The sequence below is a fragment of the Rhea americana genome, unplaced genomic scaffold, assembly GCF_003343005.1.
Source record: "Rhea americana isolate MKP2758 unplaced genomic scaffold, rheAme1 scaffold_12, whole genome shotgun sequence".
In the NCBI taxonomy this organism is placed as follows: Eukaryota; Metazoa; Chordata; class Aves; order Rheiformes; family Rheidae; genus Rhea; species Rhea americana.
Genome location: NW_028185261.1, coordinates 7,694,583 through 7,713,440, shown reverse-complemented (window position 1 = coordinate 7,713,440; position 18,858 = coordinate 7,694,583). Strand labels below are relative to the sequence as shown.

At 34.1% G+C, this 18,858-nt stretch overlaps 1 protein-coding gene across 3 annotated transcripts in view; it reads right to left on the bottom strand.

The window, feature by feature from the left end:
- SLC25A12 (solute carrier family 25 member 12) overlaps nt 1-18,858 on the bottom strand; it is a 53,737-nt gene that overhangs the window by 33,137 nt on the left and 1,742 nt on the right. Inside the window, exons 1-4 of one of the 3 annotated variants that reach the window (XM_085322973.1) lie at nt 18,565-18,616; nt 17,967-18,020; nt 12,464-12,606; nt 7,177-7,292 (exon numbers count right to left, since the gene is read on the bottom strand). In XM_085322973.1, coding sequence (XP_085179099.1) covers nt 7,177-7,292; nt 12,464-12,606; nt 17,967-18,020; nt 18,565-18,576 — 325 coding nt within the window. In that variant the 5' untranslated portion in view covers nt 18,577-18,616. Of the gene's footprint in view, nt 1-7,176; nt 7,293-9,343; nt 9,920-12,463; nt 12,607-17,966; nt 18,021-18,564; nt 18,617-18,858 lie in introns of those variants that run through there. The other 2 variants (XM_085322981.1, XM_085322990.1) reach the window with 2 other exon arrangements.

Here is an 18,858-nt window from a genome sequence, read left to right as displayed (position 1 = left end):
CAAACTTCAAGTAGTTCAAATTTCCAACAGAGCTATTCTGCAGGTGGCAAACAGTAAATTATTCTTAATCCCTTTCATTTTAGTATGACTTTTTACAGAATGCACACATTGTCCCTGTTGATAYATATTACTCATTTACTAATGTCCTTTCTTACTCTTTGCTCACCTTTCTGTAGCGGAATTCTTTCCTACCGAACTGGTACTTTCTTTCCAGGCTTACAGCGGTTCATTTGCTTCTCTGATATGCATACAAGTCAGCAGCCTGATGACAAACTCAACTTACCATCAGCCCCAGCAACAATAAGCTACTACCCTTGTGCGCTAGCACATAGCCTCCAAGGTGACACGCTTTCTCTCCAGATTGCTCCAGCATTTCCCCACCTAGTCATTTTAAACAAATTATAGCTTCCTGGATACATCATAGAGCTACCTGCAGGCATCTTACACAGGACTCTGGATCAGCCTCCATCAAACTTTGTTAACCTATCAGGCTCAAAAAAATAATGCAAGAAAAACAAAGCTTTTAGGCAACACTGAATTTCAGAGAAGGAAGAAAAATATTTTAAGTTATAAACACTGAGATTTTTTGTTGATTAGTTTGAGACAAAGACTGCAACAGAACACCAACATATCCAAGCAGTGCTTTATCCTGGAGATCTGTGGTGCACAATGATAGCATTGCTATCAAATCTGTTTATTCAATGATGCTCAAAAAAATTTTAATAATATGCTTTATTTTGAAAATCTGTTGTCAAATTAAAATTGCCCATTAGTTCTAAGCAGCTATGGCAATGTCTGTCTACCCACACATGCTTTTCACTAGTCATGAAGGCCAATCAAGCCAAAAGATATGATTTGAAATAGAACAGAAATGAACACAGGGCTTGTCATGTTCTAGATCCAACTAATATCACTCCATCATCCTAACTGACATGAAAAATTTCATAGTAGAGCACAGATTTTCATTTAGTCTGCATATGTTAAGTATTGCTTGAACTTTTAGGAACAACATGCCCAAGAATTACACTATCCTATTGCACACACAGAATGAAAAGTATCTATTCTGAAACACCATTCTCCTGTATAACTTGCAAATCACATTTTGAATTAATTACATTTAACCAAAAATCAAAATGATTTATTTTTCCAATTATTTTTTTCCAATACATCAGTCAACGGTTCAGTGAAGAGCCAAAATGGTTTAACTGATCCTGGCATGAATTTCAGTACCTGAACTGTTAAAATTCTTGAGTTTTGACAGTTTAAGCTTTTAACTGAATCCACAGATTCACAGATCCAATGTTAGAGTCTACACTTGTTGAAAAACAACCATTTTTGGTCCATAGTGGGAATGAGCTCAGTACCTCAGGTAAGCTTTGAAGCAGTCACTATTATTTATTTCGTTTTATAATCTCCCAAAGAAACACAGTTGAAACCCCAGACAATTCCTGTGCCATTAGTCTCTTTGCAGAGTTTGCCATTTTCTCCCCCCTGTGATGGAATCTCAGTCATGCTTGTTAGACACAAAAAAAAATAAAATGTTACAGTTTTAGGTACTAGCATAAGTATGCCAGAAGTTTGCTGTTTAAGAAGGTGGGTTTTTTATCTGTCTATTCAGTCATCCAATAGTCCCATCTCCACACATTTGAGTCTTATATATCGAATGCATATTAATGTATTCTAGGCTATATATTTTTCACTACATCTGCTAACAGCAAATGTCATGTATTTTCACTCGCAAAACAAAAAGAAACATTGTTAAAAGCAAAAAGACTTTTAATATATGTTGCAACAGTATTATGTTAATAGTCATGCAGATGTAAATATTGCAATCATTACTTTGAGGTGAGAACAAAAAGCATGCAGGAAAAGTGAGAAAGACAATTTCTACTCTTATTTGAAAAGATTAAGATAATTTTTAGTGACAAATTAGTGATTATTAGGCCATAATAATGACTTGTCAATATCTGTAATTTTGAGTCCTGTTTCACCTGTTCTTTTCCCTTCTCTATTGCTGAACTATAGTTTTGAACCTAATACTATAGAGAACATTCAATGTCTTATGGTCTTAAGCTGATTTCTATTATTATAACAAGTAAGTAGGGCCTCACACCCTGTACTGTTCATCAGTGTTTAGAACTGTGACTTAAAACAGGAAAGAATCATACAACAGAAAGCAAACAAAAACAAACAACATGAAGACAAAAGAAAAACATAACATACCCTTTTGTTTCCTACATTATCTGCAGGTGTTAAATAAAAGAAATCTTGAAAACAGACAGCTAATAAATGGTTTTCAAGAAGCCAAGAAAACTAGTCATTCCAGTTTACTGCACACTTGACAAAAGTGTTGTGCTTTTCTTACATTCTCAGATCTGTAGCCATGTGATTATGAGATTTTACTGTTTATATTTTTAAAAGTTTCCAGAGTTTATAGTCACAAATAATATTTTATAAATCCCAAACTTTAAGATTAAAGCCAAATACTAGCATTTTCAATCCAATTGTTCTTTTGGAAATGGTGGAGGAGTAAGTAGGAGTGATCTGTGTTTCATGAACAACAATAATCAACAGCAAAGAACTATAATAACATATATTCAACTTTTCTTATTCTTCTCACTTGCCTTCTTCCAGAGTTCTCTTTATGTTCTGCCAAAGAGAAATTTGAACCTTCTCTCCCACAGTGAAAGTTGTTGGGAGTTAATTTTTTGTTTAATAAAACAGATGGACAAGGTTTCAGTATCACTRTACACTCAACTTCTGTAAGTATTTTATTATATTGATGTTTATTATTTTGTTTCACCAATATCATCGTAATTTTGATTATTTACTGCAGTCCAATCCTTGTCACCCTCAACTAGCGCCTTTACAGAGGCCATTATACTCTGCAAAATATTTGTAATGAGATTTTGAGCTGCAGCATTTCAAAGTCTTATGTTCAGATCCATAATATTTTTCAATTAGCTCCAAGATAATTTAAAAACTCCAAACACAGAAAAATCATGAACATGAAGGCAATAAAATTGTTTCAAAATCTTGTTATTTTAGCTGTGTCTATCCATATCAGCATGGGTATCTGATTAAAATCAGTCTTTGGAATTCTCCAGTGTATCAGAGAATGGCTTTCTCTGTGATGTCTCTACAAGAACAGCTGGAAAAAGCCTTGAAATTGTACATTCCAATTAAAAGTGACACTGTCTAGATAGTTGTATGGTTTGTCCAAGTTATAAAATATAAAGAATTCTTTCATTTCCAGTTAGATACCTACTTCTTGAGAAAAGTGTCAGGAATAGTCACAGGTTTCACCTTTTCTCCACAGGGACGATTCTCTGCTTCAGCATTGAAACAGAGCAAGTAACTTGAGAAGATTTAACATTCAGGTTTGCTTTAATCTGAGTTCAGAACAAAAGATCTTCAAAGAATATCAATTTAAAAAGTTTCCTTACTGTAACAGGATTAATTTTATGACCTGTTTCTAAATATTTCATTCATGTTATGGAGTTTGGTCAGTTACACTCCAAGATCAAACATGCAGAGTGGTTACCAGTCTTCTCTGTCTACAAACAGCAACACAGACCAAGAAAGAAAATTCTAGTAAAGAAAAATCTTAAAAAAAAAAAAAAAACAAACAGTGAGCTGTATCTTTTTAATATGTTACAGTTAAAGCTGTACTGTTTGGGCTCATCAGCAACATATTTTCCATAAAATATTAATCTAGCATTTACGAAGACATTTGATCTGGAAAAGAAAAGCTCTCTTTCCTATTTCTCTGTAATTTAAAAAGTGATTTAAACTACACTTGTTACTTTTATCAATGTGTTATTAAAACAGTCATGTTCTTGCTTTTCATTCAGCAAGCTGACAATAAAGCACAGTTGAAACATGTAGACTATACTGAACAGATTGTGTAACCAGATTGCTCAGGCACAGTAGGTCCAACTCAATCTTATAGCAGTGGACATACTATACACACGGACTGCAGCATACTATCTGCACATTCACAGTAGTCATTCATTTAGGATTTCTGAAGGTCCAAAACTCCCCAAAAGTGTCCCAAAGCAGTAAGAAAATAGATGAAACATTGAAGTAACAAAGAACAGCACTCAGAAGGCATCCCATTTCAACAATTCTAATTAATATATGATATTAGATAGGCAAAGACACTGACTAGTGTACTATAGCAGACGTATTTYAACCAAATAGTTTCTAAAGAATCATAAACTATTTGCTCCTTTCTGTTTCAGCATGTAGGATGAAGACTTTTCTGTTATATAACTTCTGTTATATAACAGTTATATAACAGTTCCCCCACTGGGGACTAGGAGGTTAAAATTATAGAGAAGAGTGGCAGATCAAGCGTAAAGACTGCAAGAAGGCAGAATGACCAAGTATGGTATACGTCTCTGTCAGTAAATAAATTCTAAAAAAGAGAAGGTGTGAACCTCACTGAAACAACTTGCATTCAGATACACAGCTAGGATTAAATAAATAAATAAATAAATAAATAAAAATGTAAAAAGTATACTTAACTTTCTCCAGGTAAGTGGAAAATCCGAGCAGATCGGGATGCTTTTGAAAATGCCATAGAGTCATATCCAAATGGTTTGAGGATATGGCCAGCTTGCACGCAGGATCATTTCTTATCATGGGACTAGAGCCAGCATAGCTTTCTTCCAGTGTTTTGTTTTGAGTTCAGCTTAAAACACCAGCAAAGCCAGTACTGGATTCAAATTATTGCCCTAAGAGACCCACCCTGACTCTGTGTTTCACTCTTCAGCAACCCCAGTTCCTAATGCACAGCGCAGGAAAAACCTAAACAAATCCATCTCAACTCTGTCAAGACTTACTGGCTTGAGTTAGCTTTGGAATCAATACAATCATATTCATAGAGCATTGCTAAAAGCCAAAACATCTTAGAAGGCTCATGGTTGCTACTCAAACCAACAGGGTTTATCTGCAAATTGAATACATTATCCTCTGATGAAGTAGAGCTGACTTGTCTCATAGCAATTTTCACACTGTTTGGATAAACCTATTCTATTTCAGTATATTTCTAATAATTTATTAAGACTTTTAATACATATAACTAACTTATAATATGTATACAGTATGTATGTTAAATTTTATAATATAGCACTATTAACTTTCTCTATTTTAGTTCAAGAGGCAAATTAGATTTAATTAGCAGTAAAGCTGAGTAAACAGTTAGTAAAGTTAGCATCTTTATATAACAGAAACTAAAGATACCTAGCCTTTCCTTTCTTACAAATAGCCATTCGTAAAGATTCTTTAAAGAAAATCAGCACTGAAAGGATCACGCTTCACCTCAATGATTATCTTCCTCTAAAGACTTCGGCCTCTCCTAACTTCATTACATACTTCTCTCCTATTTTCACACAAAACTAAACTCTGTGCCTTTCTGTTTACGTAGCGTAAAAATGAAAGAGTGCATGGCTCATCTACAAAATAGCCCCTATAGCCCACAAGATGGACATGAAATTGGCTGCAGAGTTATCAAATACTGAATGTATCATATATTGTCACTCATATTTTTTCCCCTTAAGGTACAGGTATTAAATTATATAATATCCCCATCAACTAAAAATAAGCAGTCCATTTTACAAATAAGCAAAAAGAAAGCAAAAAAGCAGCAATAAAATGAGGGAAACTGTACCATAAAATATGTATTCATTTTGACATGTTACAACATACTACTAAATATAGTAATAATTGCAATATAATTTAATTGTAAAAATGAGAAAGCCACGGTAAATTTCAGATTATCTAAACAGTTTCCCATGCAAGATCTATGAGCTTTATACAAAAACTAGTTTTTGCTATAAAACAATTTTCACAGAAAGATATGGGGCGAATTTGTGTAATTTTGTTTTACAGTTTCTCTTGTTATCATGTTCTTTTAACTTTTAAAAACAATGAACTGATCATAAAAATAACAATCCTCTGACTAGAAGATCTGTGTACAATCTGAAATTACCTTCTGTTCATTTACAGCACCAGCTATTTTAAGTTGTGTTTATATAAGCTACTAAGTGTATATCCCCATTCTTTGTGAGTTCATTAAATACAACATCATTAAGATAGACTGATTGAAATAGTTTGTCTGCTTCCTAATGACTGCATTTACTGACTTCATCCCTACATAAGTTCTAAGAGATTTTCTTTACAAAATGCTCTGTATGCAAATTGCTTAGTATTTGACCCTTCAGTTAATCATGTAATTTAACAGACATCATATTTCAGGTAGTTCTGTTTACATAAAAAGACCTTTGCATGTTTTGTTTAAACTTTTTTTCAAAAACAGTTGCAAAAAATTTAAGAAAAAACAAATAGTACAAAGAGTAAGTGGTTACAAATCCAAGCATAGTTTGCATTTTCTTTATTGAGAGCTTTATTCCTTTGGATAGAAATAACATTTAATTCTCATTCCATTTATTAAAATTCTTAGCATTGATTTATCTAATTTTCATTAGCATACAAGGTTTTAAAAATAAAAGCTAGTCTTCCTTAAATTGCAACGTTAATAGTTATTTAGCAACATCACAAAGTGATAAAGTTTGCTTAAAGATTTTTGTCCAGTTACTAATTTATGTGATTAGGGGAAAAAAAAAAATTAAAGGCCACAATTTCTTCCTTATATTTCAAATACAAAATCTAGTTGGAAGTTGCATTCATAACATTAACGTAAGTCTTGCTCCCCAAGAACAAGAACATCAAACTAGGAATTCTAAAGATTAGACCTTCTTCATTTCTACTTCCAGCTCTTACTAAATCTAATGACAATTCTCCAAATATGTGGGRTTGTGGAGAACCAGAATGTATTTTAAAAATCCTTCAACAATGAAGGAGCTCAAAGTCCACAACACAAAGAATTTTGCTTAGGATGACACTGAACAAATTAGTATTGTATCAGCTACTTCAGGAACGTGAAAAATTGTGATTCAGGAAGACAGAGTAAAATATTATTCATTTCTGTGCATTTCTTAAGCTTGTATGTTACCTATCACTTGAAAGAAAAAACATGTTTTACTTATGCAAACTCTTTCAGGAGATTAGTACTTTACCACACAGTTAGCATTTCTAATTGTGATGAACCATTCTTATAGCCTATACTATTACTATTACTTTCTTAAAGCGGTTTTCTTTAGATATTCTTACCAAATGTTACTTCTCCATTGCCACTCTTGTCAAACAACTGAAAAGCAACAATGAATATTGCATCTGGCGTACACAAAACTGATTCAAATGCCAAAAATTCTTGAAAGGAAATCAACCTACAAAGGAAAAATAAAGCAGTTACAACATTTTCAAAAATTATTTACAGTATCAATGATGTTTTGTGCTTGATGATCTAGGAAACTTTATAATCCAGTTATTAAATAAAATTTCAGTATAAAAAACAGACTCTATAATAGAGATGTAAAGAGAGGTATTTGCTAMTTTTGAAAGGTTACTTAACCTTTGTATGTCTCAGTTTCTTCATCGATAGAAGGACTGAATGCAACCATTTTTTCAGATCCTTCAACAACAAAATACAATCAATTTTCAGTGAATATCATCTATTTGTAGCCTGGTAATTATAAATTCAAGCAGACAGCATTTAAAAGTTAAGATATATATTTAAAAAAATCTACAAGTATGAAATTTAGAGGCCTGTCAGTATAATATTACTGATTTATATACAAATCTCTACTGAAAAAAGGCATTTTAATGTAAGAACTTACATATAAATATTTTGCCTTAAAACAACTTTTAACATTTGTAAAAAAAAAAAAAAAAATCACAAGTATATTTTACTTTCTGTATGTGTGTATACTTTCTATGTATACACAATCACACATTATGTATTATATATTACACTTCAAAAATAATATGAACTATAAAGTTATGTATTTGAGAACTTGGATAAATAAATAAAAGAATGTTTGGACATTAAGACATGATTAAGGAATGTAAGGATTTGAGTGTTAAAGGCTGATCACAGGGGTATGAGCTGTTCATGTGAGACGGTCTCAACACAGACAAAAGCAGCTCAGAATGCATTAGCAGAGCTGTTTCCAGCAGAGATGAGGAAGCAGGAGTATCACCAGAAAGGGCTATAACAACATCCTTGGAATGTCACATACAAATCAAGGTCCTTGCCTTGAAAAAGATAAACTCTGTATCCATTCTAGTTTGAATTTATTAGGTTCACAGAGAACTTTTCCAGGAACTGAGCTTATCCAGACTAACAGAAATAATGCTAAGAGATCCTAATCTATATGCAAGAAAAGCTGCAGAAAGATAAACTTCAGGCTAGAAGAAAATAAAGGATAATGCCAGCACAAGAACAAAATAGTACATGGTGGCTATAAAGATATTTAGAGCAGGTATATACTGTGGCCTCTCCAGAACACCACAAGCAAAAGCCTAATGTTCTAACAGCAAAGCTTAAGTGGTTTATTAAAGCCCCTGTGTAATTTGATCCTTATAAAAACACGAGACTTAATGTGATGACTTAGAAGATTCTATCCAGAACCAAGTTTCCTAGCTCTGTTTATAGAAATGAATGATGGGGTATCTATTTTAACATCAAGTAAATTATTATTGGGAATAAGAATTTTAATTAGATTTCTGAAACTAACAGTGAACTAAAAAAATTAATATTTCAATAGATGCTGTTAACACAGAATATCTCTGCAGATGGTAATTTTCTCAGAAAAAGTACATATTAATCTGAATTTATAAAATGCAGTTATTTAGTACTCTTCATAAGAGAACATTAGCTCATAATGGTTATTTCACACATATATTGCTTACTGCTAAGGACCTACATAAAAATTTCTTTCTCTATAGGAAAAAGCATACCAAACCACACCATTCACTAATTCACCTAGTCTTTCTCTGTCAAAGTATATGCAAAGTATAATCAAGATATTTAATACAAGGTCTCATATTTTAACATTCTTAGTGAAGCTGAATCATAAGACATGATATATGCTTTATAAGAAAATAGAAAGAAGTAATGATTTTGCAGAAGTTAAGATATGGTAGATATGAAATTAAGATATTAATTTGTCRCATTTTAGCCATAAAATCAAAGATGTAAGGATGGTTATCCAGATGCCAAGCCAATTTCATCCAAAAGAACATCTTAACAAATAAGGTTTTAGCATTACATTTAGCAACAGAACATTCTTTAAAATAATTGTAAATACTATCATTTCAAAATATACCTCACATACAAGTGTAAATCTGATATACAAAATAATTCATAATCAGGAAGCTTTATAACTGACAGAATCAGGAGACAATCCCTGTAGAATGCATAGGAAGAAGCCTGAACCTGAAAGAAGCAGTCTTCATAGCTCCCCCATTAACAGGGCCTATAGCAAAAAGAGACAAATACATTCAATTTCCTTTCCATATGCTCAACTTGCAGATTCGTAAGAGCAGGGATATCCCCCATGATCCTCTATTATCGGGCAGAGATAACAGGAACTAGATTAAATGTAACAACGAAGGCTTCCAATCAGTCAAGCCCATTGCATTAAGGAGTCTGCAATAATATATAATCACTTACCTTTCATTTCACCTGTAACACTCCAACACTACTTACACTTTTCTCTTATTTCTTCCCCATTCTTACAGCTTATTTTGTGTGGTTTTGAAGAGTAGGTTTATAGTACTACAACTCTTTGCAGTTTCTTTCCACAACACTGCTTTAAGAAATAATGTACAGCACTGTTGTGACACTGTTCTGTGAAACATCAGATCTTTCTTCAGGACTTAGCTTAAGAATACACTTAATAGTGACCTCTGTTAAGTTTTGAAAGTTTGAAGGGAGGAAAAAGTCTTTGGTTTTAAAACTTCAGTAGCTACTAATCTCAAATTAGATTTGTGTAGTTGGTTAGCTGGTTTTGGCACACAAGTTTAAGTACTTTATTCAGTGAGGATATGTACCCTAATCCTAATTTTGAAAATAGTGCCTGAAGTCTGATGACATAGGAATGCTTTGAGTGTTTTACTCACAGCATCAGTCAAACTCTACTGTATTAAACAGATATCAGATAAAGCAATTCAGGCCAAATTCTAATTTAGACCTCATCATATTAATTTCTGAGAACATTTGCATCTGTAATAGTGAGGAAGTAACACTTTGAAAGTGAAGAATCGTCCATTATAAGAACCACCTTATAGAACTTCATCAAAGCAAYTTAGTCTTGTACTACAGTAATAGCAGAATGCAATAGTACTCTGCAAAAGTTACCTACTGAAGTACAGATATAAAAAGTAATAATAATAARAAAACATGCCTACAGAGATCTAGCTCCCAAATACACTCTTTCTAAAGGTGCCAAACTAAAATCTACGTGAAGTCAACACGAAATAACAAAGAAAAGTTGCCAAGAATACTTTGAGCATTTATTTGAAGAGTAAGTGAGCCTAATAGAAAATGCTAGAAGATACAAGAATTAAGTTTCGTAATAGAACCTGGAGTTTCTCAGTGACTTGCTGTGGACTTTGGACTATCATTTAATTTACAAATGTCTGTATCAAAATGGAATAACGATGCCTCCTTGAGCTTAATAAAATAGCTTGGAAAGATGCAACATACTACTAGAATTTGATTGAAGACTACAGTAGTTATTCATGCTATAGATTAAACTCTGTATAAATACTATAGTTATCAGAGTCCACGTTTTGATATATTGCAGCTCACTATATATTCTAGGAAGAATAAGTTTCTAGATATAAATAAACCAAAGATGATTACCAAGGCATAATAAATTATTCATATGAAATACTGACTAGAGCTAAACATAGATTAAAACACTTCAGAAATTCTATTTCAGACAAGAATCAACGGGTATTCAGACAGACAAACATTCTGTAGTGCAGATCATACAGTAACAGTTGCCCATTATTTTATTGTTCCCATACTGTAGCAGAYAAAGTGCACTTACCCATAACTGATTACCTTGCTTTGAATATTACCCAGATCAAAAAACAAAACAATTTTATTCACAGAGAAAGCAACAAAAAAGTGATGCCTCAGTGTCAACTTCTGTTGAAAGTAATAAAACAGATTACTGATTTCTTATTAAGAAAGATTCTTTTATAAAACATTTCCTGAAGGAATGCACACTCTAAAACATAACTAACAGCTTTCAGAGAAATAAGATATTCAGTATGTTGGTCACTAGTCATTAATTAGACTGTTATTTCAATAGATAAATATAGAATAGCACTTTCAATCTTTAACAATATAGTAAACTACAGCCACGTGTTACAAACAGCAAAACAGTTTCTTTAGAACTATCAAATTTATACATATGTGTATTACYATATTACCAAACATATTACCAAACTGCTGCAACTTTTTTTTTTTTTTTTAAGAGCCCTCATGTAACATTACAACAAACAGGAGATCCTGTATTTGCTATTTAATATAAAATGTATACAATGTATGTAATTTTATTTGTATAGTACAGATACTGTGCAAACTGCTCAGGATACTGTGCAAGTTAATAAAAATATTCTAAAACAGAACTATTCACATAATATTCACTATTCAGAAAAAACATTCACATGATATCAGACGGCTGATTTAGACTCACAAAACCAAGGAAGTTAAGAAGCTTTTAATTTAAAATAAATTACATTTATCTATTCTAAATGTACCTTTACAAAACACCCACTCCCCTCTGCATTCTTGACCTCTACTCTTATACATCTTGACCCTTCCACTTTACTTTAACAACATCCATGCTTCCTGTTACAATTTAAGACTGAAGCTAGAAGCCTACATACAGCAAAGAGAAAAGTTGGGAAAGCTTCTTCCAAGATGAATTAGTTAAAGGGTATAATCTCAGTAGAGTGAACATTTTGTACATTTGTTTCAGAGAGCCATATAAAAGCAAATAATATTGTTCATAATCAGTGCAGGAAAAACATTATTTGGTGTGATCTTATCTTGATTAGACAAACACTTTCTTCATTCATATCATCATTAGTACCTCTCTCTCTTAAYACCCAGTGCTTTTTAAAAAGTTCTCAGTGGTTTGATTTTGTATTGCATACTACAGCAGTAAGACAGCTTTTCCATATTTCCATGTTCAATTACAGATACTGAAGCTTCTACATAGTCTATAATCGTGGAACTTTTCCAGGGGAATCATTCTATGTTAGAATTATTTGCAGTTCAATCTATTTTACATTTATAATAATTGTCAATACTTCTTTGAAACAAATCTTAATTTAAAAAAATACTTTAAACACTTCATGTTATATATATTTTCCCAGTTTCCAAAAGTATAGTTTATTGTACTTGAGAAAAATCTCATTACTCAAATAAGCTTAAAGCATAATCAAATCAGCAATGTATTTTAGAAAATGAAATTATCAAAGAAACTCACTCATTTACCAACATATTACAGGCTTCTAACAGAAAGAAAATTCTCACCCATCCTTTGTTTGATCTGCTACTCCAGCCAACAGTTGTACTGTTTTAGGATTATAACGTGGATCTCTATACAGCCCTAGGTATTTTTGCACAAAATCTTCCGGGGTCATGTAACGCTCACCATCTTTCTCAACACTGGCATACTAGAGGAAAAAAACAAAACAATAACACATAAAAACAAAAATAAAGCCATTTAGATACKAATTATCAGTGATTACCAAAATAGTATCTTCACTGAAGATCACTGCAATTGTGGACAACTGTCTCCAAGTAACTGCTCTGAAATTAAAGGGTTTGGTTAACCTAATAGTGCTTCAATACTAGTTGCTTACCATCAATAATCAGGTTATTCCTGTAGAATAGGTATGTTCATATAATGACCAGTATCTTCTAACAAAAAGACAATTATGTATTTTCAGAAATTGTCAGTTATTTGCATAAATTTATAAAAATTACAGCCATGCTGTATCTTTCCAGTTGCAGCTACACTGTAAAAACCATGGCACATAAATAATATTTTCAAAAATCTAATTACAAGAGTGAGCAGGAACAATTACTCAAAAGATGTCTGCTACTAGAAACTGTGAGAAATTATTTGTTTTCTCTTTTTTTGAGGAATGATCTTTCAGATTTTTTTTGTTCTGAAACTAATGTTTTTGGCATTTCTTATTTAAGTAATTTAAGTAAAAAAAATTCACGTACACAAAAAGATTTAGGTCAATTGAAATGCTTTGAGTTTCAGTTTTGATTTTTGAGTTTTATTAGCAACAAAATAAATTTTCACATCTAAGTCACAAACAGATTTTAGAAATACTAAGTAATTAATATTAATACAACCAATTAAAAATAAAATTATCAAGTACATCTTTATAACTTCTACACCAAGACAAATGTCTATGTAAGTATTCTAAATAATGACCTTTCTGTTTCAAAATGCTAAGCACTGGCTCTTAAAAAAAATCCTATCTGTAGGGCAAATTTAAATTGAAAATGAATTATTTTAGCATAAACACCATACCCTCAACTATCCAGTTAGGCTGAACAATATCAGTCTTGAACAAGGACCAGGCAAGGCAGGAACAGAAAGCATCACCTCTTCCTTTTGCAAATCAAGCCAACTACCGAGCTATCAGAACAAGATGCCATTTAGCCATACCGGTAGACAACCAGTACCATCATCCCTCTTCCTATGTGCTTAGGTACAGAAACAATTGATGACTTACTTTCTTGCTTTCTGTACTCACCATTGAATGTCAAATAGCATTCAATATTTGAAGTCATCATCACGTACAAAAATGAATATAAGGAAAATGTATTATGGAAGTTCATACCCTTCAGATCTTATTTCTAGATGGCAGTATAGTTGCAGAAAAACTTGTATTTATTTATGATATGACAATGACCTTCAAAATAAAATCTAAATTTTCTGATTGCAAAGTTAAACTATGTTTTCACTCTAAAATATAGCAAAAATGTCAAAAGATTTCCACTTCACCAAATTTCTGTGAGCCAACTCAGTCTGACAATTGAGTTTGTTTCTCAGCATTTTTGCTCTAGAAACCTGTAAGCAAGCTTATTTAATACTTTTAAAGTCCATCTCTTATGTTCACTGCCTACTATACAGGCTACTTGTACTCACAATGAATTAGATGCAAATCTTCAAACATTTATGTAGACCTGTGTTCCTTCTGAGAAAGGGAAGTTATAAAGCTTCATATTTGTTTCTTCTAAATTTTGTTTTGTAAAAAAAAAAAATAGTGATTTTAGTTCATTCGTAAAAATGTAATTTACCTTTTTAGGTTCTAATTGTTAAAAGGTGACAATACAAGAGTAACAAAATGTGCACTTATTCTGCCAGGGATCCACAGGAATTAGAACATTAATAATAACACCTAAATACAAGACTTCTTAAGATTTAAAACTTGAGATAAAGGGGGTCATTCACATGTCTCAGGCTTGTTTCAGTTATATGCAACCCAACAAATTCAATCAGGACACAGTTTCAGCATATAGGAGTTTGCCTTAGTACCAATGGGTGCTTAAGAAGCTTTTATCTTAGCCTCCAACATCTCTTTTGCCATACCAGCTTCTCACATCTCATTGTCTTTCCCTCTTCCCTCTTACTGTTGTGCAGATGGCTACGTGCAAGTTTACATTGTAAAACAGACTACCGAAGCAACTAAAAATTAAAATAGAAGATTTACACAAAAAGAGGAATACACAGCAGCAACCAGGAATTCTTTAAGTCAGCACATGACAATATAATAAAACTGTGCCTTCAGGCATCACTGAATCAACTTGTAAAGGTCCCCTTTTCAATCATATACACAAGTGACTAAGAAATGCATTATGAAGCACAGTCCTGCTGCAACATGTGCAATCTAAAGCAAGTTTTATAGGATCACAGGACATGCAGAATATTGAAAATATCCTAAAGAATAACAGAATTCAATTGCATAACAGTTGAGGATCTATCAAAGACAGTTAAAATCCAAATATCATCTTATTTCTTCAGGCACCAACTTATCTGAGTTTATTACACATAGTGATTTGTTTTACAACAAAAACTTCAGAGGAGGAGTTTTGTTAATTTTTAAGACAAGAATAATTAACTGACAGATACCTTCAGCTCCATATGAGAAGGTCATGATATTTTGCCAGAAGTTGGCAACACGCCAATAACTACAGACTAACAAAGCAGCTAGACTCCTCTTACAAAATCTATCCTCGAATGACCTTTTCACCATGCGACGTAAATCAAGACTCTTTTAGCACAAAACAGCCAAYTGTTAATTATACTTTAATTTGCGTATAAAATAGAACACATCTATTAAATCTATGTTTTCCTCAAACTCAAATCTTTTAAAATTCATCACATAACATGAACACACAAAACTATACTACATTTGCACCATACCAAATTAGGCCTCATCAGGCTTCCAGATGATACTTTCTTTGCAAATTTTCTTTAGTTTTCAGTTTAAAGGTATTTTCTATTCCAATGATTTTATCTGAGTAGAAGAGAAAAGTTCCAAAACAGAAAGGGACCTACAGAAATTCTTAATGCTTTTTCTTACTTAGTTCTACTAAGCTGCGAGCAAGAGACTCAGGACACTAAGTGAAAAATTGAAGTTTTCTTTATTAAAACTGGAAAATGTTTGTGTGTTTCTTTTTCCACCTTGCTGGATCAGGTTTCATCTACATTCAACAGACAGGAAATAATTCAGCTATACTTCCCCACAGTTGACTGTATCCTGCCTAAGAAAAAAGAATAGGGGCTCATTAAGAAATCTGATAATTGTTGTTCTATGAAAGCCTTTATCCTTCACTGAGTTTCTATTTTCTTCCCTTATGGTTGTCACCGGAGTCAGCGGTTAGCAAACTCTTGCTGTGACCACAACAAGTTTAGAATGCCTGCAGTTCTSATGATTAAAAGTGAAAGAACACCTGAGAACTTATTTGATGGTATGCACACATAAAACCTCAAGGACTACGTTTCATAGTTACTGGATTACATAAAAATAACAGTTCATCTTTTCATACCACTTAAATTTAAGATTTTTTTATGGTTTAAAATAAAAAACAATTACAGGAAACTTCAGAAATTTAAGAGAAGGGTAAATGCTAAGCATCAATTRAGATGCAAATTAAATTGGATAGACAGAGGAGTGGACATATCATACGAACAGAAAGAAGATGGATGATGAAGAGGTCCAGAGCTCACGTCTTCCCTTCTGTCTATTTCCAAGGAAGCCAAATTTAGGAAGGAATGTACGCCCTTTAGCTGAAGCACACAGAACAGGCTTGCACTCTCAGCAAGGAGTACAGCATATCTGACCCATGATGTATGCAACACTAACAATATTTCATAACAAGGCTCTCTGCAACTTAGTCTTGGAAAGAGTAGGTTTTCTTTTCATTTTTAGAATTTTATAATGTTTGTAACTAAATTTATTTGCTACCTATCAAAGCAAGAACCTGATTTCAAACTTTACAAGAATCAAATATAATCCAACGTTTGTGATGTTTTTCTATTGCAAATCTCAGATATTCAAAGGAAGACAGGAGAGCTTCTGTGTTTTTGATTCCTCAGAGCAAAAACCAATCCACATTATTTTGCATGTTTGTTTGAAAATAACAAGATGGACAAGAAGGAAATCAAAAGCTTTTTTWAAAAAAAATAATAAATTGTTTGGGTTTTTTAGGTCAATATGCATGTTGTTATATAGACAACTTTAAAAATCAGTTGCTCTAGGTTCTTCCTCTCCACTTTTTCCTGTATGATCAAAACCAAGGGTTTCAAATAATTTACTCTACTTCCAGAAGCAAAGATTTCTACTGCAATATACCTCTGAAGTCAAGAATCATACAAACTCCACATTTCCAAGCTGAGTAGAATATTTTGACATTACATTTCACTTTTTGTCATCAAACACGAAGGAGTGCAAGCGTCTTACAAAATAGTTGGAAAAGTGCTGTGTGACATTTCAGAATCACATTGATAGTAAATATTTTGCGTGTTTTAACGTTGCTTATTTGATTTAAAAAAAAACTCTGTTATATTCCTTATATAAAAGCTAAACGCCACATCAACAATAAATGAATTTATGAAGGAAAGAATTTTGTTAGAAATTGAAAGCTAGACTTCCATGGTTTGATTCCAACATTCTAAGTTTCAGCATCCAAGAAATGTTACCAGAGTAATCTACACAAAAAAGAAGAAACTTATCTCTCTCAGGCAAACTTATCACTCTCTACTGATCATGTGTGGAAACTGTTAAATAACAAGTTAGGAACAAAAGTTACTTGTCAAAGATAGTGCAGTAATTTTCTCGTATACAGCATTAGCCTTAAATCTTAATTTCTTTCCTTTCCCACAGAGTAAAGCTTCTTGAATACACTGTGTAATATTCAAAGGGAAAGAAAAGCAGTATTTTAGTGGGTTTAGAAATATCAGTGGTCGAATTATGGACCTAAAAACATAGTTCCAGTTCTTATTCCATCAGCATGTTAAAAATTGTATTATCGAAATTTGAGGATTGATTGGCTTTTCCTTTTAGAATGTGTTTCACTATAGCTAAGGAGAGTAGAAAAAACTTCATGATGTTTCTATACATTAATTCTAACATCCTGCCAGAGATGATATTTGTATTACTTATATTATTAATCTCATCAACGTTAATTAAAGTTCTAAGAACATAGTCCATCTATTTATAAGAGGATCACATAAAAATCCCAGAAACTGTATAGCCATGTAAGAAGAATTTTTAGAACCTTGCAAAAGGTTATTTAAAAAATAACACTATAGTTATGGTTATAATTACTTGCTTCATAGCAAATTAGAAAATATTTCAGAAATGTATTTTAGATTATAATTTGGAAATGTTTAATAACAAGTTGTGTCCAGAACAGTTTCTCCTCCATGCCTGAAGGCCCTTTCATCATCCCATGCAACTGTGCTACGAAAAAAGTCTGTCAATCAAACAACGTAAGGCCTGTTTACCTGCAAAAAAACATTTCGCAGTTCAGCAGGATCGGCTCTCTTAGTTGATTGCACCTGTGAATAAAAGTAAGTTAATGCTTCACTAGCTGAGCTACTGATAGTTTAGAAAAAAATGCAATCTGCACTGATAAGAGTAATAAATATCAGTTCTCTTATCTAACCGATAAGGAAAATCTCAGATATCAAACCCTTTGCTTTTATTGCTCCACTCTAAAATAACACAAGCACCGACTACAGCTGTCAAACCGGCGGGACACGGCCAGCCGCCGAGCCGCGCGCTCGCAGCCCCGCAGTGACCGTTACCGCCCGCGCGCGCTGAGCAACGGCCGCCCCGCGCTCGCGGCCCCGCAGCGACCGTTACTGCCCGCGCGCGTCGAGCAACAGCCGCCCCGCAGCCCCCGGCCTCAGAGGGCGGAGGCAGGGCAGGCTGCGCGGCCCCTTCCCGGGGCGCCCCGCCATCACCGCTCCCGCCCGCGACGCCTTCTCCTTGCCCCCGCGGGGCTCCCTCCCGCCGCCCGCCTCCCCCCGGCCAGCCGCGCGGCCCGGCGGAGCGGCCGCCCGCCTCCTCATGCGACAAGCGACGGAGGAGGAGAGTCACCTTGACCGCCATGCTGCACCCGGCGAGAAGGAGGCGGAGCCGCCCGGCGCTACCCACCCGCCGCGCCGCCGCACGACCGCCGCGCAGCGCTAATGAGCGCCCGGCCCCGCCCCGCCCGGCCCGCCCCCCCGGCACGGCCCCCCGCAGGCCGCCGCGCTCCCCCCCCCGCCCCCGAAACAGAGGTGACAGCGCCGCAGCTGCCGCCCCTCCGTGGGGCTGCTGGTTCTTGGTCCGCCTCACTGAGGTGCGCCAGCACAACGGTAGCCGTGCAAAACAAAAATTCCTACAAGGCTG